Genomic DNA, 26502 nt, shown 5'->3' with positions numbered 1-26502 from the left:
GTTCCCCAATTGACTGGGGTTGTTCATGGTGAATAGCTGAGTTTAATGGTCCAAGTAGTGTAAGTAGTGCTGCCGTGGTCCGGTTCAGTCCGGTTCACAGAGGGTCGAGTGAGAACCAAGAACCGGACCTAGGTCCAGTTCTACCAGACTCGACGAACCTCGAACTGGACCTTGGTGAACGGTTCAGAATGGTCAGGTCGGGTCATTTTCAGGTTCGAACGTGAACCGAACCAGATTTATTTACAATGAGCAAAAAAAACATAGGTAGGACTCCTACTCATAGCTACACATCCAACAAGACAGCTGCTTCTGCCTCGACTGTCACAGAAACATGGCCATTCCTATATGCCGCCTTTAACAACTGTAGCGAGCCAAACGTGGATGACAAAGCAACAAAGAATAGAGGAAATACTCTGCATGTATAGTGTCATAGAAGACTCGCGACTCTTCAATCCAAAGGGACGGAGTCAAACACCATAGTTGTGCATATATAGGATCAACTTACCTGAGAAGACCCTCCAGCGGCATGGCATTCACTTTCAGAGGAGCAACGACGATCTCAGCCGAGTTTCAGCGTATAGTCAAGCCAGTACCATTTCTCAAATTCGTCATCTAGCCACGGTGGTTGGACATCTCGAGGTGAATGAAAGTTAATATCAGCTATAAGACCGTCAAAACACTGATTGAAACAAAAAAAATAAGAATTTAGTTGTGGTATAATTTTAGTACAGCTCACTCGAGGACACTCCGGCATTTTCCCATCATTGATAGAACAACTATACTCATGAGCTAGGGATAGCGTCGGACTCCTGTGAACAAAAATCCAATTAGTGTATAAGAGCATGGTGAAGAGCAGACGCACCTTCTTGTTGGAAATAAACCCTCCCCACTTCACCACGGGCACTCATTAAATGTCGTACTTTTACAGGACGCATGCCAGGAGGTATTCGTGAGATGTAGATTACGCCAGTGCGGGCTTGCGCAGCATTGAATGTTGCCAGCGCCTCAGGCGTCAAAGGCTGCTCGAACGAGGATCGACACTCACAAACTGCGAATGGTGGGCAATGATTTGGATCGGTGGGAGAGTTAGCACGAGAGAACGGGCACAAGAGGACAGGTACGAGAGAGCAAGCATGAGAAAACGGGCGCAAGATAGTGAGCACAAGCGAAAGAGTTAGAGCGTGCATCAAATTAATTGAAGATGAAGTCACTCACCTGACACCTCAAACTCAGTGGTTTTGGTTGCCTTGGTCTTTGTCGGCGCGTTGACTTTAGGGGTGGAGGCGGTGGTTTCGCGGGAGTGGGACGATGGGTTTGCGGGAGGAGTTGCACAACGAGACGTGTGGTCTGATTCGTCAGTTTGAATAGTGCATATCATGACTTACCTTGTCAATAGGCCTCTGCATTTGATGGAAACAAGTAAATCTTGAAGCTTGAGAATCTCTGAGGCCGAAGTGGATCATCAAAGGAAGGTGTCAAGGCGCGCTTCAACAATGTGGCAAGCTTCTTTCGGTTTGCGGTTCGGAACGGTTCGGGACCGGTCCGAACCAAAGTTGAACCGTTCGCCCAATGGCAGAACCGAGAACCGTACTATGGTCCGGTTCTGGCTGACATCTGGACCGTGGACCGAACCACAGGAGAACCGGACCAAAAGTCCGGTTCGAACCATGGTTCAGGACCGGACCACGGCAGCACTAAGTGTAAGACAAGAAGTTGGAGAATTAGGGTGCGCGCTGGCCTTGAGGCAATGTTTGCTGCTATGTTGACTTTAGGCGTAAGCGCTTATACTGATTAATGATTAATGCAAATGATTCATTGCCATGTATAGCATGGCCAGAAATCAGTGATATTCGTGTTACACAATGTGTTCATATTTGGTGCCAACACTGCTTCTGCCAAAGATGGAATCCATCTACTATTGTCGCGTCATGGCACGTCCACACCTACTGAGCTCAAGCTTCAAGCTTGTACCATTCCTTTCTTCGTGTTGTCCCATGTTAACATGAATTATTGTACCTCCGAATCTCATATTCGTCTGCTTGTGAAGAGTTATGTAACCCTCTAAGCACAGCCCAACCTAGCCACAGACGGAGCTTCAAGCCAGGGAACAAGTTCATCAATTTTCTAACACAAGAACCGCCAACTTGATCTATGCACAAATATTTACCTTGATCTTGTTGATATATTGATTACCAAACTATAGCGAGCGCGGCGTACATATAGCGCGAATGTCACCGCTATACGTTTACCAAGTTCACCTCTCACCCACACCCATTCTCTACCAATATGTCAACAATCTCAAATGATCCCGCGTGGTGGCCGTCCATCGATGTATATCGTTTTGCCAGCTATTTTCCAGGTTCGTAGAGAGCAATCGGATGTTGAAGCTGAGCACTGACTTCGATGTCTCAATCTAACCTTGGCTCCAGTATCGCAGTTGCCGCCTTTGTTGGGGTGACGTATGATTGGTGTGAGCACGATAATATTAGAGGATTGCTGATATCTTACAAGTATTTTCAGCGCTCACATTCGGACAAGAGGTATGTCGATGCCATGACCGGAGCAGCCATCTCGCTAAGAATTCTTTTATAGGTCGAACTCGTCTGGGTGAGCAGAGTCTCATGGCAGAGGGAACTCACATGAAGATACACTTATTTACAGAGGCAACACTGGTCCCTGATGACAGTTCTGTACCTCAGTGTATGTAGCTTGAGTGTCGCAGTTATCAGGATGTGCTGACTTGAAAGTATTCTAGGTGTGCTATCTTGGAATCTTATATGCTGCATATGTTCAGAAGACTAAACAATCGATGTTGTGCTAATCATCTATGTCTCGTAATCAGCATGGCTATCCTGGGTATGTCGCCTTAGTATATTCACTTTCTTCGTTTCTTCTAACCAGCGGCATGCAGAGAGTGTTCCGACCATCTCGCTGACAGATACAGTGAGTCTTCTGCACAGATGCCTGCCATTCCCCTTCAATTAACCGTGGTGCCCTGTAGCAGTGGGTTTGGTTCTTTACTACCAACTTCTTGGTTCGCTAATAACTACCACACTATACTGCCACAGATGTAAGTCTTTGGAGTGTGTGTTATCCGAGGCTGGTCACTGACTAAATTTGTCAGGCTTCATTATATACATCGTACAGAATTGGATGGGTGTGTTGGTATCTGCACTGCTGTGGGGTGAGCTTGGCGCTTGCGAGACCTCAGGAATAATCAACTTGACTGAAACATGCTGCAAGTCATCATCATCACTCGGTTGCATGCCATGTATCAACAATCCAGAAAGATCCTGATATTTCTCATTGTCACCTTCCTGGCAATCAACACTTTTGTTGGAGTGACAGCCTTAATGTCAACGATGCATACTTCAGGAGGTACGCCTAATTATGGATGGAAACGAACGTGCATAGGGCTCATTGATGGATACCAGAGGAACTCATTCTCTCCGGCACCTACCAGTGCACGATTGGCTATACTAGTGATGTTCCGGCTCGGCTTCAAGCCCCGGGCCAGGCCAAGCCGGGCCTGATTGAGCCAGGCCCAGCCCAGGCCCAGGACACGGCCTGACCAGGGCTTTGGCCCAGGCTTCAATTTTGCGAAGCCTAAGCCGCCGGCCCAAGCCGTGGCTTAGCAGTGCACTATCTATTTCGGTATGTAAGTTTCTGTTTATGTTTATGTTGCCATCTTGCGATCGGTATCAGCTTCTCAGTCAATCATACCATGAGGTATGTCAGAATGAGATCACAGTGAGTCGCCGTTGTCATGTTATTAAAGCTCGCTGATATTTACCCCGGTCTTGAAAAGCAAACATTCAGCAATCCATGCGCCTTTACAGTCTTGCCTGGCGCTTCAACTTCGCTGCCTTCGCAAACTTAATCTGTTTTTGAACCACGTTCGATTTTTTATATGTGGTACGTGTATATGTGTTGTATCTACCTAGCAGCCTGCAATGACCAGCACAGTCCACACAGATAGTGAAGATGAACCTATCGTGCATTCTCGTCCCATACGCAGGATCAAACCCACTGCTGCTCTCCTCCAACACTCGGAGAAGGCCGCCCTTCCATCCCAAACCAAAGCCATCAATGAATTCCGTGCCGTGGAGGCAGCCAAGCGTGCTTTGGAGGTTTCTGCCCAACCCAAGCCCATGCCTCCCCCACCCACAGCTATTTCCTCGTCCAACGTGCCTCCCCCACCCTCACCTATTCCCTCATCCAACAAACGCTTGCATCCTGATGATGCCTTTGTCGACATCGAAGATGAATCTGTCGACGAAGACCACGACTCAGTCCGCGAGAATGCTCGTACCAACCCTAAGCCTCGTAGAAAGAAACAGAAGGCCCCAGAGAAGTCCCCCGAGTTGGTTGATGGAGATGGGTTCTCATCGACATTGATGTCTCTATTGCGGACCCAGGATTGTCTCGGGAAGGCAAAACTGCTGATATCGACGCATTCTTTGGAGCAACATTTGAGCAAACTGGGGCCAATGGCAAAGTGAAGAAACACCGAAAGTGCAGTGTTTGCCCGTAAGTCTACCTTTGTACTCTCATACTACTCACTCACTCGTTTGTAGGAAAAAATGTGTCCTTGTCAATGAAATCACCACCCTTCGTCGCCACGCTGAGGCCCATTTTTCCGGCAAGTATCGCAAATGGGCAAACCAACATTCATTCGAATCAATGTTACCTGGCGACGTCAAGGCTCGCAAGGAGAACGCTGCGCAGCAGAGGATCAATGCCCATCTCACTGAACACAAGGCCGAACGAGTCGTACCGTATTCTGACAAGTTGTTCAGACAAGCTGCCATTGAATGGCTTGTGGCGACTGATCAGGTATGTCTGCCTTCCTCAGTTCAAAACCACGACTGATGGCTTATTTTTCTAGCCTATACAAGCGCTTGAGCACCCTAAATTTCAAGAGCTGATTCATGTTGCTTCTCGCGCAACCAACGGAGTCAGGATTCCGGGTAGGAAGGGCACTTGTGCCGAAATTATGAGAATGTTTAAAAACCACCTTACAAGGCTAAGGACCACGCTGAACGTGAGTGATGTCTGTTTGATGTCTGTTTGTTGTATTTTGTCTCATTGGGCTTCATAGAGTGCTGCTGTCAAGGGAAACATTAATACCACCTGCGACACATGGCAAGCGGAGAACATCGATGGTTATTTTGCTGTCACGGGGCATTGGATTGAAGAGAAGGTACCCATGCAATGGGAAATTGAAAGCTCACTCCTCGGGTTCACGAAAGTCAACAATGCACATAGCGGCAAGCGGCTGGGCGGGGCCTTATTCAAAATTCTTGATCGTGTTGGGATTGCACAGAAGGTAAATCAGTTTATTTGACTACGACGTCCTACAGCGCTCATATAACTTAGCTTAGGCATGTCACCTGCGACAATGCTGCAAACAATGGGACGACACTACAAGAATTTGCACGCCTATACGAGGCTAAATATAACAAAGTGTTTCCCTGGCGCCAGCGCAAAATCAAGTAAGTCCTGTCATTGTCCGAACTCGCTATGACACTCATTATTTGTGCAGCTGCTTGGCTCATGTCATTAATCTTGCAACACAGAGTCTGATCAGCACGTACAGCAAATCGCTGTATTACAACCCACACGAACCAAAAAGTCATGAACCGACCACTCGGGATGAAATAGCCCTTGTTCGAAGTATTTGTGTCAAGGTATGTTCGTTTTCGTTAGAATCATATGACACTACTAAGATATATTGATGTCCTGCAGGAACGGTCATCCGCGAAGCGAAAGGAAATGTACCGGAGTGTGCAGACCAAAGCAGGAGTGTCTCAACCAACCCAACTGTTGATTGACATGAAAGTTCGTTGGTCCTCGACATATATTATGCTTAATCGTGCCGAGACAAACAAGGAGGTACATATTTCATATTGTCATACTTCTACTCATTGATGCTTATTATCGGCTCTAGCACATTGATACTTTTGTATACGAGATAGGTCGTCAAGAGCGTGACTTGGCAAAACGTGCCAAGATCGACTTTCTTCAACTCTCAGCTGGTGAATGGACACGTGTCGGCCAATTCGCTGATCTTCTTTCAGTACGAGAGTTTCTAATTTATGTGTACTAACTTCTTATGTTAATTTGTTTAGTATTCCGATGTTGCACAGCAAGCATTCTCATCTGAACGTGGCTCGACTCTGCATCTCGCAATCCCAGCGCTTGAAACCCTCTACAGGGCTTGGTCTTCGCGCGCCGAAAGGTCAAAGTATGCATCGTTCGCTACGTCCCTTCAAGCAGCTGCTGCCAAGGTAGACGAGTACTATGAGAAGACAACGCAGTCCCCTGCATATATAATGGCAATCTGTAAGTTGTTATTCATTGTTCAATAATCACTCTAATGCTTGCAAATGTAGTGCTTGATCCAGTAGGGAAAATGACTTATTTCAAGCGCCACTGGCCAGAAAATTTGCATGATGACGTGGTAAGCACTGCGAAGGAAGTGGTGAGTTGAGCTTTTTTTTGGCTTTGCACAATAAGTAGTCTGATTTTGCTGCCAGTTCAAAGCTCGTTATCGTGAGCTGAATGAAGACACTATGTTTTTGTCGTCATCCCAGCCCACATCCAAGAAAAGCAAGGCAGGTGGTCTCAAGTCACTCATCCGCGAAGTCATCAGCGATTCGGAGGACGACTTACTTATGAACCCCACCCCTACTTCCATTGGCGATCCATCACGGCCATGGAGGGCTGAATTTATGAGCTATTTGGAGACTGTTGAGGCAGCTCTACCAGCAGGTGTATCTGCTATTCATTGGTGGGGGGTACGTTCTATGGCTTGCGCTACTTGGAAAATTCGCACTGATGTCAATTTTGCTCAAGATAAATGCACCAAGATATCCAGTATGGGCCTCGCTCGCACAAGATTACCTATCCATCATGTTGTCATCAGTCTCAAGCGAGCGTGCATTCTCGCAAGGTGGCATAACCATCAGTAAACGACGGAACCGGCTTAAAGGAGACATTGTTGAAGCTCTCCAATGTCTCAAATGTGCGATACGACACGACCTTATCTTTCGCGAGCCTGGACCATCCTCTCTTGTGGAGTCGGAGGAATTTGACGACTCTGAATTGGAAGCTGACAGTGAGGAGAGGACCGGAGATGTTATTGCAGACGAGGAGGATGCTTGGGATGCTTTGATTTCAGATGATGACGAGGTTTCTGAGTAGCGTTACTTCATGTATTTTCTTGTGCTACTATACTACGAATCTACAACTTTGCATACCACCAAGCCGCGGCCTAGTACGGCTCAAGCCACGGCTTTGGGCTGGCTTGGGCTCACGGCCTAGGCTTGAAATATGGCAAGCCTAAGCCCCCCCAGGCCAAGCCTAAGCCGGGGCTTTGAGCCCAAGCCGGGCCGGAATGTCACTAGGCTATACAGGAGATGTCCTAGTTCTGTATTCTGCTGCTTGGATACTCTCCATTGTGTGGGAGGTCCTCACACTATGTCTCGCAGTCTGGATTGCGGTAAAACACTTCCGTGAACTGCGATTACATGCGGCAGGAGGGATTATCGGGGACTGTTTTACTGTGTTGATGAAAACTCATGTGGTTTACTTTGCGAGGTAAGTTCATATCGTGATTATTGTCCTTTTTTCCACTGAAGGGTCGGACATGATAGCTTTGTTGCTGTCTCTTGCTTCGAGCTCATTATTGATTTCTCTCCAACATTTTTAACGGTATGTCAATCTTTCACTTACCTCTACATGTGACCACGATCTATCATTTCTATAGAGCCAATATCTCCTAGAAGATCAGACTTTCTCTGGCTTGTTTCAGATTTTAGAGGTCGTGCAGATGTTCGTGCTAGGACCACGGCTGATCCTTGGTGTTCGAGAATATCATGCCAAACTTGTGGCTGACTCCGATGCAGCAACCGGCATGACCTCAATCGCGTTCCAAGAGCGTGTGCATATATCGACTAGCAGTAGTGTGTAATGCTCGGTAAAGTTAGCGCGAACGGTTGTCTAGTGCTCGCAGGGAGCACGGGAAATTTGTTTTTTTTTGTTTCTATTCCAAGCCTCGTTGCGGTGCTCAAGTAGTTATTTAGTCTCACAAAAAAGATCTCAAGGAGATATAGGTTTAGGTGATATTTTCGTTGCAGTATTTATTTGATTCATTTGCTATAGGTCTTGACATTGACAATGTTTCAACCGACGTCCTGGATATCTCTACTGTACCAACGAAGGAAAGCAGTGTACAGAACAGGGAAGTCGAGGAGCGAGAGATGTTTATAGGCGATGTTACCGGAACGTTAGATGCAAGTTTCTGTTTGCTCCTGCTTCTCATCTTCGAGAACAACTCGTGCATGAAGCGCTCATCTACGGAAATATTACGTCTGTGGCTCATCAATATTTCGGCCGTTTTCCGTCGATACGGTGAGGGCCGGTTCTCACTGGGCGTAAGCATTGGATACTTTCGTATTACATAATAATATTGTGCCGATATCATGGCAACTTGAACTTGCAAACTCATCAGTGCTAGTGAATATTGACTTCAACCGTCTGTGATTCTGTCTCTTTGCAACGCTCCAGTCTTTGTAATTTTTCAAATTTCTCCCTTCATGCTATTTGCGTGCTGTTGCATAGTAAAGAACAACTATTCTAAGTGAACCGTCGACCATTCCCGTCCCACTGCTCGTCACCTACCCCATCAACGATTTCTTTCGCATCTTCGCGCAACTACCTCCCAGGCTCAAACTGCGAAGGAGTAGATGTCGTGGAGTTGATGGAACGACGAGAAAAGTAAGACACACCATCAACCTTTGAAGGAATTGAGTCGCTCATGCTTGGTATGAACAATGGTTGTAACCCATAACCCCATCATGATCATTCAGTGAGTCTGCAGTGAGTGCAGTTCGAACAATACATCTTCTACAATATTATCACGTTCAAATTTAACCTCAGATGCTCATCTTAGCTGTGAGCTATCCAATGTTAGCGCGTATGGCCAGGTCAGCACCTCTTCGAGATTGAAATTGCCAGCACGAGGACTGTCACTCTATCGACGCCGACCCTCTCTGGACGTTGAGTGAACGAGTAAAAGTGGGTGAAAAAGTGGGCTTTTGATCTTATCAACGTTTCGTAGCTAATACGCCTTTGATCTATCGCTGGCAGGTCCGACCCATGGTGCTCTGTTTACTCCAAGCCAGATACCTCGTACACTCGTATCATGTCCTCCTTCCACTCAATATCGCCTCTATCTGTTTCTCGATCAGCAGTGTCCCACAAATTGTTCAATCAGCACCAAAGGCAAAGTGGAAACACTCCCTAGTGTGTCGCTACATGCAAATCGACTTGCAAGGGGATATCCTAGGTGATGCATATTCCACCAGCGCAAAGAGCGAATTTATTGCAGCAGTCACTAACGGCTTCGCAAGGCTGGTCACGTTTGGCTGCAGATTGGTCCCCTTACTGCGACACACATTGTCGATGACGTCAACGCAATGTGAGGAAAAAGAAACGCATTGTTCGTTTGAGGTGATATGATTTGCTGAGGGCTCGAACAATGTTTTTGAGGTGGGTAGATGCTGATGACGGTAGGAAAATGGCTTGCTTTTATTTTATCACGAAAACGTTTAGCGAAATGGTTATAGCAGCTAGCCATTTTGAAGTGCCTGCCTCGGTTGTGATGCTGGTGTGATATTCACGCCAAGACCAAACAGTACGCAGAAACCTCATACACTCATATCGTGTACTCCTTTCACCCAATATCCCCTCTATTCATTTCTCAATCCCCAGCGTCCTACATGTTCATATTGCTCAACAACTGCGCCAATGAAAATGCGGAAACACTCACTAGTGTGTCGCTACGTGAAAATCGGCCCGTTCTCAAATTGGAGGGGGCTCGTCGGTAGGCACGCACACGGCATCATCACAGGTGTCATTGCCGTTGCAACAGTCACTATTGTGCCATTGACATTCATCCTCAGCTGGATTACAGGTTGGTCGCCTTGCTGTGACAGACAATATAGATGCTGTCAACGCAAGAATGGAGGTCAGGAAGAAGAAGCGCATTGTTTGTTTGAGGTGGTATAGTTGAGGTGCTCGAATGATTCTTTTGAGGTGGGTGGATGCTGGTGACGGTAGCAAAATGACTTGCTTTTATATGATCACGAACAGGTTTTGCAAAATGGTTATGCTTGGCGGATGATACTGCAGCAGAACCTATCCCTTTCGGTCATCTTGTGGGTCCTGCGGTCCGCCTTAGTCGTGATGGACCGGTGACGCGGCTATGACGAGGCAAGAGATGCCACGTCAAAGCTGCTGATAGCCGGCCTACATTAATTCCTGACTCCATCCCAGTGTTGTTGGCAGAACTCCAGGATATCTAAGACTTGCAGAGATGTAATTTAGATCTTTTGACACAGTTTGAATTCAATAGGATATGAATACGTCCCTAAAATAAGATGGTGCATGTCAGGCTGGACGACGCCCCCTTGCATTGTTGTTTCAACCAATTCCGAAATTCACCCACTCAAGGTGTGCCATGACGATACTCTCAATTATAGGGCATGCAGGCGAAGTAAAGCTCACATCCCCTGATCTCAGCACTATACAATCCGCGCGACAGTGAAATATCTTAGTTGACACATTTGAACCACTCAGCAAAATTCGTTCAAACCCTCGATAACACGACATCATATCTGGCGTTAATTACGATGGATGAGGTCAAAGCAACATCATGAATCATTAGGAATATCCGAGTCGTACACATCATTCTAGTTTGACCGTGACACGGCCGAAGTTCTTAACCTTGCTCAGCAAGCGACAAATTTTGCTACGGGGTTGGCCTAAAGAAAGGATGGATCGTCATTGTGTTTCAACCTCATGAATATCAACCACTTACCTGGCGCTCAGGCTCAGCAGTATTTGTTTCGTTGGGTGTCTCGATGTCTGGAGGAGGAACTGACCTCAACTCAGAGTTCCCCGATTGACCGGGGTTGTTCATGGCGAATAGTTGAGGTTAATGATCAAAGTAAAACAAGAAGTTGGATAAAGGGTGCCGGTGGGCCTCGAGGCAATGTTTGCTGCTTCAAGTGCTAAGCATTGGTGGGCGCCACTGTGACGGAACTCCAGGAAACGCAAGGAAGAATGAATCGAAGATTTATTGATCGGGCTATATATAGCCACGTATACTCGAATACCGTACCAATCGACTGGACATGAGCTCACATTATCGCAGGATGTCTGAGTATAATCATCCGGTTATAACCTGCTGATGGAGAATGGTCTAGAGGTACCTAGGGATTAATGTGCAGTACTATCATTGAGCCAATATTGCGAAGAAAAGAAAAGAAAGACCTACGTGTGGAAAGACGAGACTCGTGGTTCTAAACAAGAAGGATTGCTTTCCTATTGGAAAAGGAAGAAATAACTCACAGAGATAAGGGAGGGAAGCAAGCCGAATTGCAGTACTGTAAAGGGTAGACCTCAGCGGGAGAGGTAGTATGTGAGATACAAACGATGTCTCTGCTAGCAACACACAACCGCAGACATGAGGTATCCAGGAGTTTGCAGAGATAACGAAGGACATTAAGTTGTTGCGACCCTTCGAATTTGGAGGTATCAGTAGTTGCAGGAAAGCTCAGGTTATTGTGAGGTGCTTCCGAGGAAGAGCTTGAGAGGGATACTGGTGCTTCCCACGACATCAGACCCTCGAATTCACATTTACCTGTTGCTGCTCTTATAAACTTCGTCTTACCCAACTTTTCAAAGCTTAGCACACGCCATCAAACGCAAAAACAACTGCAATGCAGGGCGTTGCGACACAGTCCTCGCTGGACAACGCCAGGAAGACCTGTGCGAAATGCTTAAGCGGTCACTAGAAGTAGATGAGTGAGCGGCGAGGGCAGAAGAATAGAGCAGTTGAGACTCCACGTGAAGGAGGGTGACGGGGATACTTTACCATCTGGGGCAAAACGGCCCAACCAAGTGTCATGGTAAGCCTCCCCCCATATTATGTTCCTTGATGAAGGGTCGTCTCTCGTATTGCTTTTTGCTTTGTGCTTCCTAGACGCTCGTCCATCTCCTCATTTCCGGCATGTGTTCTTAAAGTTTTGCATTTCCTTCCGCGCCTCAAATCTCGATATCCTTGCACCCATCATTCTCATGGTGCTACTAGCTCGTTGTTACCGCACACATGTAGTGTACGCAATGAACCACGTTCCTTTCCATCGACCCAGTTCTCTCAACGTTTAACCTGTGTGTGTTAACGGCAAACGAAACCAGACGACCCCAACTACTTCAACTGCCGCCGCCGCAATCTTCTTCAGTTTCTTGAGTTCACTTTGGGAGGCGCCTTGAACACACTCTTGTCTATTGTGTAATTTCGCCCAACCACCTCTCAGATAACTTTATTCGTTGCTCGAAGATCATTCCATGCTCTCAAAAATTTTGTTACGGTGTTCGCTCAAACTACTCCAAACTTGAATGTAATACTACATATATAATAGACAACGGATTAAATGTACACTCCATATCGTACTCGACAAATCTCTACAAATCAATTTACAGGAACGAGATCATCGCAATCAAGAGCTACAAGAATCGAATTGATTAACTGCGAGGAACAGAAAAAACGGCAGACTCACTTCATGCAGCAGTGCCGCCAGCGTGAGCCATGTGCCATGCAACTCAAGTCAAGCTCAACACCTCTGGGTATCACAAATGCAGTCCGAGGCCTATAAAATGGTTTACGAGAAGCCGGTGGTATCCAGAATAAGAGCCAGCGATTAGGTCCCACCATCCATCCATCTTCCTCCAGAGAATTGAACGTCCATCACAAAAATTGCTCAAGTGAGATGTTACCCGATTTAGATTGCTGTGCGCCACAGCGCTTGACAGGCCATGTCGCTGACGTCGCGACTCGATATAGACACGACACAATGACGTGCGTCTGCACTCCAAACAACTCGTGTGATGTCATCAACGCCCCGGATGATACCTTCCCCCTCAGCATATTGTCACACTGACAATGAGTAGATAGTTGTTGTATCTACACGATACATACCAGACACTGCAATGTATTTTGTATATAGAGATGAGTACACAAATTGAAAAGTACGAATCCTCAGACTAGAATGGTGCACCAGAGTGCAGCGCAAATGTAATCAATTGACAATCAGAGAGCTCCGTAACCTTCTTCTGCAAGAATATCATCATCAAGCTCTTCACCCTCGTCAGCCAAAACACGATCCTCATCACCCTCATCGTTCCCATCCTCGCCATTCCCATCCTCGCCGTTCCCATCATCGTTGTTCCCATCATCCTCGTCATCCCATATATCACCCTCTTCTGAATCATCCTCCCCAACATCAATGTCTGAGTCTCCCTCATCACAGGTTCGTGTCATATTGATGCATTAAACAGTACAACTGTAGCGCACCAATGATGCATCATTGGTGCAATTCTACCTTTGCTTTTCTCACGCTGATGCATCAGCCCACTCCAGGTTGATGCATGCCCACCACCATCCCCTCCGTTCACCGATGCATCCTTTTTGTTTTCTGATGCATCCCCTCCATTCGCTGATGCATCCTTTTCGTTTTCTGTGATGCATCAGTCCTTTCTTCGCTGATGCATCCTTTTCGTTTTCTGATGCATCAGTCCTCACTTTGTCACGCCCTCCCGCCGTCTTGTGCCCACTGTCCTCCCGCACACGACCTCACTTTCTCGCGCCCTCCCGCTGTTTTGCATGTGCTATCACACCCACCTGTCGTTACTCGTGCCCTCCCACTGTTTCGCGTGTGCTATCACACCCACCTGTCGTTACTCACGCCACACCCACCTGTTGTTACTTGCGCCCTCCCACTGTCCTCCCGCTATCACACCCACCTGTCGTTACTCGTGCCCTCCCACTGTTTCGTGTGTGCTATCACACCCACCTGTCGTTACTCGCGCCACACCCACCTGTCGTTACTCGCGCCCTCCCACTGTCCTCCCGCACATGACCTCACTTTCTCGCGCCCTCCCGCTGTTTCACGTGTGCTATCACACCCACCTGTCGTTACTCGCGCCCTCCTGCTGTTTCGTGTGTGCTATCACACCCACCTGCCATTACTCGCGCCCTCCCGCTGTTTCGCGTGTGCTATCACACCCGCCTGTTGTTACACGTGTATTGCGTTTATTATTTATCTACTTGTGCTCACTTTCTCGCGCCCTCCCGCTGTTTCGCATGTGCCTGTCGTTACACATGTATTGCCTTTATTGTTTATCTACTAATATTACAACAAAGGTCTACTATGTGTCCATGTCCATGTCTTGCTGAGCAACGAGCGAGTTGTGATCAAATGTGTCCACCAGTGCCAAGGTGTCGGTCCAGCTGGTCTTGAAGGACTCAGCAAGCATTCGACGTAAGGAAGCTTGACGTTTGGCGTATGCCATACGGCCCTCGCGTTCATCTTCACCTGCATCCTCTAACGTGTTTTCCAGGCCCCGCTCATCCCAGCGCTGCGCGTCCCATTCCAAAAATTGCAGAATCCTTCGCATCTCCTCCTTCAACAATTCCACCTCTTCTGTCCAGCGCATCGCCCGTGCCCTGGCTTTGCACCATTCTATTCGCATGTCTGCTTGTCCGTGAGTCTGACTAGGAAGCCATGAAATGAAGAGCCACCTACCTTCCGAGGCATTGTCCTTGTCGATCTTGTTGGCAGCTGCTCCCCGCATATTCCAAATCCACGACAACTTTCTCGTTCCCTCTGTTTCTCCCCATAATAAGTCCGTCATCGAGCGGACGTCAGCTCGGTCTAGCGGTCGCAGTGATGAGTGCCACCCAGTCTGATTCACTCGCGGTGAAAGAACCACAAGGGCTTTATGCGCATACTCATAAGTCCTGGCAGCAGCCTCAATCCTCGCCTCAACAGCTTTCAATGTATTCCGTGCCCTTGTGTTTGCTCCTTGTCCACGGAGGTTGCGGTCCTTGTACTTGAGGATTGCAGTCTGAGCATGTAAGTTTGAACGCAGAGAGCGAAGTGCATCGTGACCTTGTGCATACCGCAGCTTCCATTCGATGGCCTGGAGGCGGCTGTTGCAAGGTGCGGTCCTGCTGATCTGGGATGGCAGCCAGAGCTTGATTGCTTCTGGTGCAGCAGTCACGCTGCCAGATACTGAACTCTCGCTCACACGTAGTGCAGCAAGTGACGGCATGTATAGTTCCTGCATCTTCATCCAGGTATCAATCCTCCGTCGGAGAGTGTTGCTTTGCTGAACCATCTTCCCTTCTTGATTATCTGTTGCGTGAACTCCGAGGCCAGCTCTGTTTGCTTTCATTCGCCGTCTATTGAAGTAAGAACAATGTCATAAAAGTAACAGTACACTCACTGTTGTTCCTCAAGTTCTAAGCCAGTACTAATTAATATGCTAGGCGTGCAATCCTCATGTAGGGCAAGGCAAGTTCCTGTTTGAAGGTCGATCTCGTCCTCCCTAGCCAGTTCTAGTCGTACCGAAGCCATAGTGACAGCTGCAATGTGTCAAGATCAAAATGAGCACATAAGCATTACCATCACTGTCTCGTGCTTACTTTCTGCCTTTCGTTCGAAAGGATTAGGCTGTGTAGAGTCGTACTCCCAAGCCTCCACTTGTTCTCTCCATTGTTCGAGGGCGGCGCCATATTCGCCTCGCAAACCATCATTGAGGTCCTCAAAGGCTTCACGATGGTTCTCGCGCTCTGGGAATGCATTTTTTATCTTGTGAAGCATAGTATGACCTGAAAAATCTAAGTTGCCATTTTTTTTCACGAAAATCAACGCACCAAGTCTAACAACCTTTTTCCAATTTGAGTCTCCGAAGTAGTCATCAAGGGTGTCTCGCCGTGCGCCAGGCCCCATTTCTTTGGTGCTTGAAGCGACGGGGTTGATGTTGGCCCAGCCACGTTCTGGTGCTTCTCCGTCAGTCCTGCCTACCCCGTTCTTGAAATTGAATGAAAATGATGTTTGGCACTGCTCAATATGAGCGGGAAGGTGGAACTTCAGCACGAAAAATGAGATTGTCTTGACGGCATGCGAGAGATGCATCGAAATCGGAAAGGCACTCATGCGGTGCCATAATTTTTTGTGCCACTGGCATGCGATGTCGTAGGATACATTGAGAGTGTCGAGTACAGTATGACGTAGTGCTGAGAAAAACAAGTAGTCCATGTTAATATATCTACATGCGTGCGTTAGATCGCCAACTGCTGGATGCAAATGACAATTTACCTTTCACCCTTTTGAAGATCCCCAACGGCATTGGGCAGTTTCATGTTATGGCGGGCACAGTCGACAGTACCTAAACCAGTGGTAGCGAGTCCGCGGTTAGATTTCGTATCAGCCATGTTTACAGCATTGTGACTTGAACACGTTGATTTCTGCAAATCTAACCATTAATATATGAAAAAGAATAATTCAAACCACGAACCTCCTGGACGCTGTCCGCACTGCTGTGCAAGAAATCTTTATATGCTTTATCCTTGACAAAATATCCCCAGCCTCGACTCAGGCTTGGGTCAACACTGTCACTTGAAACAGCTTTGCGTTTTAAGCGGAAGTTCGCATCTATAGCAAGGAATAATCCATATAGCCACCTAACAGTACCTATATCAGTAGAAATTCCCCTCCAGACTGGAGCTTGCTTTAAACTTACTGTTGAGGAGCATCTTTCCAACCGGCTGGGAGATTCTTCCCTGGGTGTGGGCATGCCGGGCACAATACAGTACATTCGCCCTCAACCGTCCCATCTACACCACTGGGATCGTGACCTCGCCCTGAGCGCTTAAGCATCTTCAAGTGGCGCCACTCGCGTATCATCCGTGTAAACGAATCATACCGATCCTGGAGGAAGCTGGATTAACTTTGAAGGCACCTAAAAATTAAGTTTACCTTGATGGGAAGTAAGCCAGTGTTATCGGACATCCGGCTGAGCGCATTGTAAAATTCGAAGGCAGATACTTTTGACTCAAATGAGAGTAGGTGATAGTGTTCAAGAACGTGGAATGTCGCAGCAGTTTTTGGATCTGACGTTGTCGAAGGAAACCACGATATTTGAAGTAGCTGTTGTATATGGCTTTGGGCTGTTGCGCAATTGCAGAAGTCGAGAGATACTTCATGTATGCCGTGGGTGTCGACAACAATAAAATCATCATTGAATGCGCGACGAGGGTTAGGACATTTCAGGCCAGTGGTGTGGCCAAGCTGGATGCGAAGGCCCAGGGTTTTCAGAGAGATTCGCTCGAAGTATTGACCGTTCCATTTCTGTATTGATATTAGATATTAGCCTTACATCCTCATCTCCCAATCAGACATGAAAGCATACCTCCAATCGGTGAAGCGGGTGGCGCACATGAGCCAACAGGATGCAAGGTGAACAATAGATCTCTGACCCTAAGCAGTCCCGACACCTATACTCTGGGCTGGGACAATTACACTCCGAGCAAGATTGAGCACCAAGTCTATTACATCTTCCTTCAAGACGGATCATTTCGTGCAGAAATAATTCTCGGTGCTTCAACCACATCAACAAAGGATGATCCTGAATAACGGTGAGCGACATGTCAAAGGACTCAGAACATTATAGTGTACATATGCCTGCTGCTCGTTGTCTCCTTTGCTGCCCTAAAAAGTCCAATGATACATCAAGCGGTGTCTTGTTACTTAAGGGTCTTATATAAAAGTTGTGTATAATGACAACACAATTATACACAGGGAAGACTTCTTGCCAGTCCTTAAGTCCACGGTCTCCGACTTTTCTACTTCGTGGGAGGTAACGTGGTGAGTTCTTGGGAGGATTTAGTTTGTTGTCCTCTTCTTGTATAGTCTGATACAAAGTGTTGTGGAATGTTCTGTGTTCTGGATAAATTCGTTAGGTTTGTTTCAGCCTAGTAGGTCGTGTTTCAACCTATGAAAGTCTGTTTCAACTTTGTCGTCCTTAGATATGTGTCTCACTTTCCGTTGAAAGAGAGAGTCTTATGTATACACGTAAAGCTTAGAATGAGAGCTGTTCGATGGTTATATAGTCAACCCCTGTAAGGTAGTGTATAACCTAGAGTAGAATAATGATAACGAAAGTTATATAGTCAACCCCTGTAAGGTAGTATATAACTTTAGAATAGAATAACGATGTGTCTTAGTCTTACTTCAAGGCACGTTGCCTGCACTTTTATTCTTACGTACTCTCACACGGTTTGAGAGAAGAATGAAAAATGGGAAGTTATATTTTATGGGTGAAAATGGGGTCCTTTTATACCTTTTGGGAACCCCCTTACTAAGCATGATTTATCAGATGGATTGGTAAGAATGTGGCTTACAAACCAGATGATGAATCAGCTTATTACTAAGTACATTACAAATACAGTGTAATCTTACAAAGAATTTACAAAGCATGACAAATCATGACAAAACATGATGAGTCATGTGAATGTTGTTACAAAGCATGACCAATCATGACTAAACATGTTGAGTCAGCTTAAATAATGTTACAAACCAGAATATTCCCCAGTCACATGATGTGCTGACAAATAAAATCTGGTGGCTGAAAGAAGCCAAATAAAAATAAACAGTCAGAAATAAATAGAGATACAAAACTTTGACAAACAAATCTGTGGCTGAAAGTAGCCAAATAAAAATAAATAATGAGAAATAAACAGAAGGTCACATGCTCATAAAAATACAAGGTAAAATAAATCTGAAAAGTGAGAAATAAAATACAAGACAATGAAATAAAGGAAAAATAGAAAGGTAACTCAGTGACAGAGGGCTAGACAGTCTCTCATATCTTCCTTATCACTCTCTATATATATCTGACATGGTATGAATCACATACCATGCATGACATCCACCCCGAACGAAAAATCGCAACTGTCCCCAGTTGAAGGGTAGGTCATGTCATTTTATTAATCATGATGTTGGTGACTCCTCCATCTGTTCTCTGGGTTGACAAGATGGTGCCATTCATCTAGGAGTCTGAAAATTTCGAAGTATACTGCACATGTAGGACATATTTGTGATAATGCTTCCTGGTGATTGTGATCCCAGAAGTATATCATTTGATTATAATGGGTTCTGATATCTTGAAAAATAAAGTACTCGTGAAGTTTATTGCAATCCTCTAAAAGGATGTCAAATAAACTTGCAATGTTCTGTTGAATTCGGTTTTCTATTGTGGTGTCTTTGCCGTTCATGATGTGATGTGTTTTGTTATTCGTCCTCTGAGAGGAAAGAAGTATCTGAATCTGATCCTGATGAATTTTTCTCAGAGTCTTGACCATTATCAAGAGTATCTGCAATTGATTGTAGAGTGGAATCATTTCGGCTTATATACGGAATTAGTCTAAAGGAGGCTACACCACGTCTAGACAAAGTTCCGTTCATTTCTTTAAGAATGTAGGATCCACCTTTGGTTTGTCTCTCGACAACAAAGGGTCCTAAGTATCGTGGTTTAGTTTTGCGATTCAGTTCTTTCTCAACTTGGGTATTTCGGACTAGTACAAGATCACCTGGTGCGAATGATTTTCTGTGCATCCTCAGATGATATTTCTGTTCAAACTGAAGCTTGGACTTAAATCTGGCCTTCTTTAATGTCTTAGCGGCACGTCTCAAGTCTTCAGGACGTCGTTCAATTTGGCGTATTCGTAATGCGAGGAAATCGACAGGATTCATATCCGTGTGAAATCCATCAACAAGGAATGTGGCTTCACTAAGGTCAAAAGGTAGAACAGGATGGACTCCATGTAATAGGTAGAAAGGTGAGAATCCGGTTGCACGGCTTGTGGTAATGTTTTCAGCAAAGAGTGCCTGAGGAACCTTCTCAGGCCATCGTGAGATGTGCTTTTCACAACTTTTAACTATTGCTTCTCTGATATTAAAGTGTCCACGTTCAACTACCCCATTTGCTTGTGAGTTGTAAGGTGAAATTTGAATCTGTGGAATGTCCACTTGTTGAAGTAAATTTTGGAATGCTCCCTTGACTTCGGAGCCATTATCGGTGACTATCTGCCCTATTGCTCCATATCGGCAATACAAGTCTTCCCAGAAAAACTTGGCCATAGCTTTGGCGGAGGCAGATCGTAATGCTCTTCCTTCTACATATCGTGAAAGATCATCTCGAGCTAACACTAGATGCTTCATACCATTCCCGGCAGGCATCTTGAGTATGTCAATGTAGATCTTTGTGAAGATTGTGGCAGGTGTAGAGACTGTGATGGGTATGTGCATTTTCTTTGTGCTTCGAATCTGACAATCATGACAAGATTGTACATGGTGCTTAACATCGGTATACATATGTGGCCAGAAGAATCTATATCGAATAGTCTCAAAGGTAGACTGAACTCCTTTGTGGCCTAAATCTTCATGTGCTCCTGATAGTATAGACAGCCGTTTATCAGGATCAAAAATAACCAGCAAAGGGGGTCTATCTGGTAGACGCTTGTACATCTTTCCCTTTTGTACAAAGAATCGAGTTGTACGCTTGACAAATTTCTTGCGTTTAGCAGTACTTTCAAAACTTGGTGCTTCAAGTGTGGTAAGGAACTTGAAAATATCTGTCAAAGTCTGCTCTTGATCAGCAGCTGACAAAAATATAGATGGTAGGTTATTGGGATTATATGGATGTGTAGTGAAATTTGAGATTGACGTGAATAGGGCTATTTCGTCTAACCAAGAGTCATCTTCAGGGATAATCTCTTCGTCTGAAGCTAGAGGGTGTCTAGATAAGCCATCAGGCCCTCTGAAACTTGTTGCTGGTACATGGTGAAGTGTGAAATCAAATAGGAGAATTCCTTGAATCCATCTATTGATTGTGGCATTTGGTTGTAGGTCGGGCTCATTAAGCATGCCCTTGATATATTTTGCGTCAACTTCTACATGGAGGTTCTGAACTCCAATGATGTGAAGTCGGTAATGTCGAAGTGCTCTGAAAAGTCCATACAATTCTAACTTGGGCTGAGAGTATCGTGACTCTGCATCGCCCATAGGTAAAGAACCATATCGTGCTGGACGTCGTCGTCCTTCATCGTCTACTTGCGAAAGGATGATTCCTACAGCTATGAAGCTGGAATCAACTGATAAATATACGGGGTTTGAAGAAGTATAGTTAATGCTTCTCATTGCTGGTGCTGAACATATACGTTCCTTCAAAGTTTCGAAAGCAATATCTTGCTTATCTCCCCAAATAAAAGGGGCATCTTTTCTCCAAAGTTGGGTGATAGGTTTTGCTAGTTCAGAGAATCCTAGTATCCAAATACGAACTGTCCCACAAAGTCCCATAAATCCTCGGGCTTCTTTAATCGTAGTGGGAATTGGCCAGTTGAGAATTTTGGACACTTTCTCGGTATCAGGTAGTCTTCCTTCCGGAGTACAGCGCTGTCCTACAATAAGGACGTCTGGAAGGCAACACTGAATTTTCGTAGCGGAGAATGTTGCACCTATGTCTTTTATACAGTGCATGATACGGTGAACATCATTTGCATGTTCCCAAATAAATCGTCTAATCCCTGGGTTTTCTTCTAAGACCTCGGGATTACCTTTATTGTCAGGATAGATAGTTTGTGGACCTTTGACTGGAAGGTCATCTATGAAAACATTGGCTACGTGTGGAATTTCATCCTGCAGTACAAAGCTGGTACATTTCTGAAATTCTGCAGGTGCATTTGTATAGCCCATTGGCAAGGCTGTTAATCGCAGCAGTCCTAATGGTGTTAGGAAAGCTGTAAGATCTCTACTTTCTGGGTGCATTTTACGTGCATCAAATCCCCAGAATAAATCGAACATGGTGTAACACTGAGCTCCAGCAAATGACTCCACAAAGTCATCCACTATAGGAATGAGGCCAGCATCTCGAATAGAAATTTTGTTGAGAGGTTGAAGGTCATGGACTAGTCTTAGTTTGCCATTCTTCTTGAGTACACAGAACCAACGTGAACGGTATGCAGATTGGCTTGGTTCGTATACTCCTGCATTAATCTTGGACTTTAGTAGTTCAATAACTTTTTGACGTATCCCCGGTGGGATAGGAATATTCTTATATTCCCAAGGTACATGAGGTACAGTGGGAATGATATATGGGGTGAAATATGTTTCTTTGAGAGTCCCCCTATCTGTTTCTTCAAATGCTAGGGTCTCTTGATTTAAATTCATGATGTGTTGAAAAAGTTTATCTTCTTCAGGCCAAAGAAATCCTTGTGAATTTATCTTAAGGTCAACCATACGATCATGAGTTAGACGTCCATTAGGAACAAATTCAGGAGGATGTGGGGTTAACGGGATTAGATTTCGGAGTGGGTCATGAGGAAAATGACGATCTACTCTGGCTCCTTGGGGAAAAGTTCCTGACACGGGCTTGACATTTTTGTCAACCCTCTTGTACATTGTAAGCACTGGATTTCCCTCAGGATAGTTGGTAGAGTCACAGGAAATTAAGATATCAGACTCAGTATCAGAATTTTCATTATAGTCTGAGTCTTGAAGTATAGTGTCTTCTTTGAAATTTGACGATTGATTTTTTGATGTGGGATTATTTCTAAGTCTCTCAAAACAGTCTTCTATAGACTCATTTTCAAGTAAATCTGAAGGATACACTAGGATCTTCTTACTTGAATTTTGTTCAATAGGTTTTGAGTGACTTAGACTTAAAACTTGATTTTGTTGTTGTTGGGACTTAGGATTTTCGGACAAAGTTTTGGACCACCAAAGAATTGAATTACAGAACAGGTAACTCATATCTAAGGCTATCACTTGACTTTTTACACCTTTTTCCCATAGTATTATACTCATACACATAAGCCTGCAATGTAGTTTTTGTGAATAGGCAAGAGCACTAGAGACAATCAAAACAAGCAAAGACAAACATGTGAAACGAGACTCTGAGTCTGAGAGTGACATGAAAATGGAGATATAAATACATAGGCACTGGTTCAAAGACGCGAGGGTCCATGTTTTTGGGATTATGTGAATTTTCACACGAGGCAATAGAAGTCGAAGGGGAAATGGACATGATGGACATATACGAAATTTTGAGACTTGAAGATCCAGTAACGAGTTTTTTAGATTTTCTATTAAAGAAATTGATAAGTTGAAAAAATAATAACAAAGGATAGAAGTTTACCTCTAGAGCACTAGAGAAAAAACTTCTTAGCCTTAGATTTCGGCTCCTCCTCAGGTTCCTCGGCAATATCTGAGAGAACGAACCACTCTTTTGAATAAAAGGGGTCTTCGAACATCTCACTGCGAAAGGGGGAGGTAGCTATGATGGTGAGACCTGAGCGCGCGATCCCAAGGACAAGGTCTCTGTCTGATGCGAGACGAAGGATGTCCTTGACAGTCCCAACATCGAGGAGACGAGATTCAGTAAGGGCACTGACAGTGTCCTCGTCAGGGAAAGGCATTAGGAGGGAATCAAGAATTTTAGAAGATAGCTCTCCTTCTCCATGAGCTTCGGCAATAGCTGCATATGAGTTCATCCGTTTAGCCTCACTCTCTGAGAAAAAAGGATTGACGTCGTCGTAGTGTCCAGTGTAGACTTTGTTAGTTAGACCTCCCTGGATGTGCAGAGTTTGGTCACATTTGATGGTTCCCGCGCGAGAGGATGCTTCAGCAAGCATGCGAGTCGAAAGGACAGTTTCAATGACATGGATTAAGTGCCGAGTGTGTGCCCTGTGGTCTTTGAGTTCTCGGACCCGTTCGTGCCAAGTCCTCCCAGAACGCGGACCTCCAGTGGGCAGTTTGACAGTTCCAGGGATGACAGGATGTCCAGGGTAGCTTCCATCTCGGAACATATGGTAGTTCCAATCATTAGCAATAATCTCGTCTTGGCAGAAACAATAGGACTCAATGGCTTGAACAACGTTAGGAATATAAACAGAATGATAGTCATTGTACTTCGCAAATTCAGAGCTCGGATATTCTTCAGCCTCGAGTCTTGTTAAACCTTCAAACGAAACATATTTCCTTCCATCTGGTCGACTCGGGCCTCAATAAGGGATGGTCCCTTCTGTAGGTGTGGGTGCTGCATCAGGTAGAGTTAATATAGGGATGTCTTCGTCATCCTGCGCGAGCCTCGAATCACTCAAGGTAGCTGTAGACGGCATATTATATTCAGGATTGCCCTTAAAAGGACGAGAGGGCATGAGCGAGGGCATATATTCATCCTCGTGGGGAAGACTGGTGACAGAGTTCGGTGGTGCCACTAAAAAGGCACTGGATGGTAAAGCACTCGAATAGGTAGACTCGATGTCGTTGTCAAACGACGGACGGACTAGGAAGACATCAATGGAGTCTTCTTTCGGAGAGACAGGTGATGGCGTTGACGTGATGGATGCAGCTGAGGAATGGGATATGATATCATCGTCTCGTTCTACAGATGATAGAACTAGAGTGAGCACGTCATTAAAATTTATCATTTCAATGCTCGTACCTTCAAATGAATCAAATACTTCGCTCTTGCTCGATTCTTGGACCGATGGAAGCTCCTTACCCTGTTTTTGTCCACGGGCAAAGTCCTTGACGAAGACTGTGTCTGGAAGGGTCTCTATAGGCGGGATTATGGTGTCAGAGTTAGAGTCTAAACCCATGTCAAGGTCTGGGAGCAAGGTAGGAGCAAAGCAAGGTTCATTGGTAGTAGAGTGTACAGGGAATGTAGGTAGTATGCGTGAGTAAGTTGATAGAGTACCGGTAGTGTTAGGTACGAAGTAAGCATTGGGCAGCGAACAAGTCGCAATACCCGAAGTAGCGATATGCGAAGGTGAGGTGCCGGCCGTACCCAAGGTAGCGTTGGGTGGAAAGATGGTGGCGCCGGTACCCAAGGTAGCGTTGGGTGCAAGAATGGTGGCGGCCGTGCCCAAGGTAGTGTTGGGTGCAAGGATGGTGCCGGCCGTGCCCAAGGTAGTGTTGGGTGCAAGGATGGTGCCAACCGTCCCAAAGGTAGCGTTGGGTGCAAGGATGGTGGCGGCCGTCCCAAAGGTGGCATTGGGAGGGGACGCGAGGGCAGAGAGCACCGTTGGCGTTGGAGGCGCGAGGGCAGAGAGCACCATTGGCATTGGTGGCGCGAGGGCAGAGAGCAGCGCCATTGGCATTGGTGGCGCGAGGGCAGAGAGCACCATTGGCGTTGGTGGCGCGAGGGCAGAGAGCAGCGCCATTGGCGTTAGTGGCGCGAGGTTGGTGTTGGTGTTGGCGTAAGTGCCGCGCATAACATTAGCATTGGCGTTGGCCAAGGATTGTCGAGGAGGGGGTGAATATGAGATAGTGTTTTGATTAGTTAGATTTTGAATATAATCAAAGATAGAAAAAGACGTACCCTCCCTTCCAACAAAATCTCCAACTCCAGTGCCCTCTACAGGATCGTCCGTGTCCAGAGATGACTCCTCCCAGAGCACGGGAGAGTAAGAGGGAGAGGGAATGTCAAGCTGGTCGTTGCCGGCAGGTGGGGAGAAGGCAGTAGCGTGGAAGGAAAGTGTGAGCGCATCATTCTCAATGGAAGTGCTGAACCGGAAATTGCCGGGATTCTCAAAAAGGAAATCGGCCAGTTTGGCGCGAGTATTGTCGAACACGTGTTCCGGCATCTTCCGAAAATGCAATAGATTACCAAAAATGGATGTGTGTGTGATTTCTGGATGCCTCGCGCTGTATTTCTCAGACACGAGGCTAGTGGGCGCTGGGCGTAGCGCTGGTTCTGGCGCTTCTTTTATGCTTTTTGAGAAATCTTTTATTTCAATTTTGGCTGACTGATCCCGGCCTTTGCTGATAAATTTCTTACCAATAAAATTCTCGGCACGGAGATCATTTTGCAAAAGTTTAGTCACGTGATTTTTGAGTTTAGAGTTTCACGCGCTAAATTCCGAATTTGGCAATTCTTCATTAATTTCGCAAAACATGGTTGTTTCGCCCATATTACTGACCCAAGTGGACGGTTCAAAGTCCCAATTAGGATCATTTCCGTCAGGAGTGCATAGAAGTTCATAACGGACTTCTAAATCGAGTGGATTTTTGAATAATAACCACGTCCCGTCCTTTCTTTCGTCAATGGAGACGTAGTTTCCTCTTTGCCATGGACGACCTAATAATAGACTGAATGGTACGTGATCGCCAACAAACAAATTCGTGTGAGTACTAACTCCTCCACAGTCTAGTGGAACATTTTGTACCAATCCGCGAAGTTTGCCTTCACCACCGTTTGCGTCATTCATAGATACTGACTTGGCAATATCAATAGGCCTATTAATAATAGTCTTCCAGACGTGTTTATTTACGATATTGAGTTGTGAACCCGTGTCAATTATTGCGTTAATTGCTTGACCGTCACAATGCATAGCTATTTTGATTAATAGCCCGCGTGTCTTTGTCCATACCGAATGTGCTTCTATCTTTGAGTCATTAGGTAAGGACTTCGGTTTAATAGCATTAGCGAGGATTCCGCTAAGCTCACGAGAGGTGCCAAGAAGCTCTCCTACCTCAAGTCGGATAGGAGTCCTCAATACTGTTTCAAGAATTTTCTCTGGCTTAA

At 45.7% G+C, this 26502-nt stretch overlaps 5 protein-coding genes across 5 annotated transcripts; 3 read left to right on the top strand and 2 right to left on the bottom strand.

The window, feature by feature from the left end:
* Positions 1-2403: 2403 nt before the first annotated feature.
* HD556DRAFT_1442599 (uncharacterized protein) lies at positions 2404-2821 on the top strand (the record flags this gene model as incomplete). The annotated part of the gene is made up of 5 exons (XM_041306474.1): positions 2404-2470; positions 2512-2540; positions 2593-2607; positions 2662-2700; positions 2756-2821. The coding sequence occupies 5 exons, from the start codon at positions 2404-2406 to the stop codon at positions 2819-2821; spliced, it is 216 nt and encodes a 71-aa protein (XP_041160856.1).
* A 1766-nt stretch (positions 2822-4587) lies between these two features.
* On the top strand, positions 4588-5101 carry HD556DRAFT_1236201 (uncharacterized protein; the record flags this gene model as incomplete). Its single annotated transcript, XM_041297804.1, has 2 exons — positions 4588-4836; positions 4889-5101. Coding segments are annotated over 2 exons (462 nt in total), but the record flags the coding sequence as incomplete, so codon positions are not given.
* Positions 5102-7505: 2404 nt separating this feature from the next.
* On the top strand, positions 7506-8344 carry HD556DRAFT_1367231 (uncharacterized protein). The gene is given in 4 exon segments (XM_041302834.1): positions 7506-7602; positions 7659-7716; positions 7772-8152; positions 8163-8344. The coding sequence occupies 3 exon segments, from the start codon at positions 7574-7576 to the stop codon at positions 7973-7975; spliced, it is 291 nt and encodes a 96-aa protein (XP_041160854.1). The 5' UTR covers positions 7506-7573; the 3' UTR covers positions 7976-8152; positions 8163-8344.
* Positions 8345-12410: 4066 nt separating this feature from the next.
* Positions 12411-13390, bottom strand: HD556DRAFT_1307820 (uncharacterized protein; the record flags this gene model as incomplete). Its single annotated transcript, XM_041300062.1, has 5 exons — positions 12411-12476; positions 12510-12534; positions 12630-12719; positions 13012-13054; positions 13177-13390. 5 exons carry the CDS (start codon positions 13388-13390, stop codon positions 12411-12413), a joined length of 438 nt encoding a protein of 145 aa, XP_041160853.1.
* A 938-nt stretch (positions 13391-14328) lies between these two features.
* Positions 14329-17511, bottom strand: HD556DRAFT_1474044 (uncharacterized protein; the record flags this gene model as incomplete). Its single annotated transcript, XM_041308493.1, has 10 exons — positions 14329-14606; positions 14655-15313; positions 15358-15496; positions 15557-15742; positions 15788-16182; positions 16233-16381; positions 16432-16597; positions 16657-16844; positions 16893-17264; positions 17326-17511. Coding segments are annotated over 10 exons (2718 nt in total), but the record flags the coding sequence as incomplete, so codon positions are not given.
* Positions 17512-26502: the final 8991 nt, after the last annotated feature.

This window comes from Suillus plorans (genome assembly GCF_016647745.1).
Source record: "Suillus plorans strain S12 chromosome Unknown HD556scaffold_24, whole genome shotgun sequence".
NCBI classification, from domain to species: Eukaryota; Fungi; Basidiomycota; class Agaricomycetes; order Boletales; family Suillaceae; genus Suillus; species Suillus plorans.
The sequence above is the reverse complement of the archived record's forward strand: the minus strand, read 5'-3'. Positions and strand labels throughout refer to the sequence as shown.

Excerpts from the sequence above, each read along its gene's own strand:
- HD556DRAFT_1367231 (XM_041302834.1), top strand. The coding sequence starts at position 7,574 with ATGAAAACTCATGTGGTTTACTTTGCGAG. Across the intron at positions 7,603-7,658 it reads CATGTGGTTTACTTTGCGAG|CTTTGTTGCTGTCTCTTGCT; the intron begins GTAAGTTCATAT and ends CGGACATGATAG. Across the intron at positions 7,717-7,771 it reads TCTCTCCAACATTTTTAACG|AGCCAATATCTCCTAGAAGA; the intron begins GTATGTCAATCT and ends TCATTTCTATAG.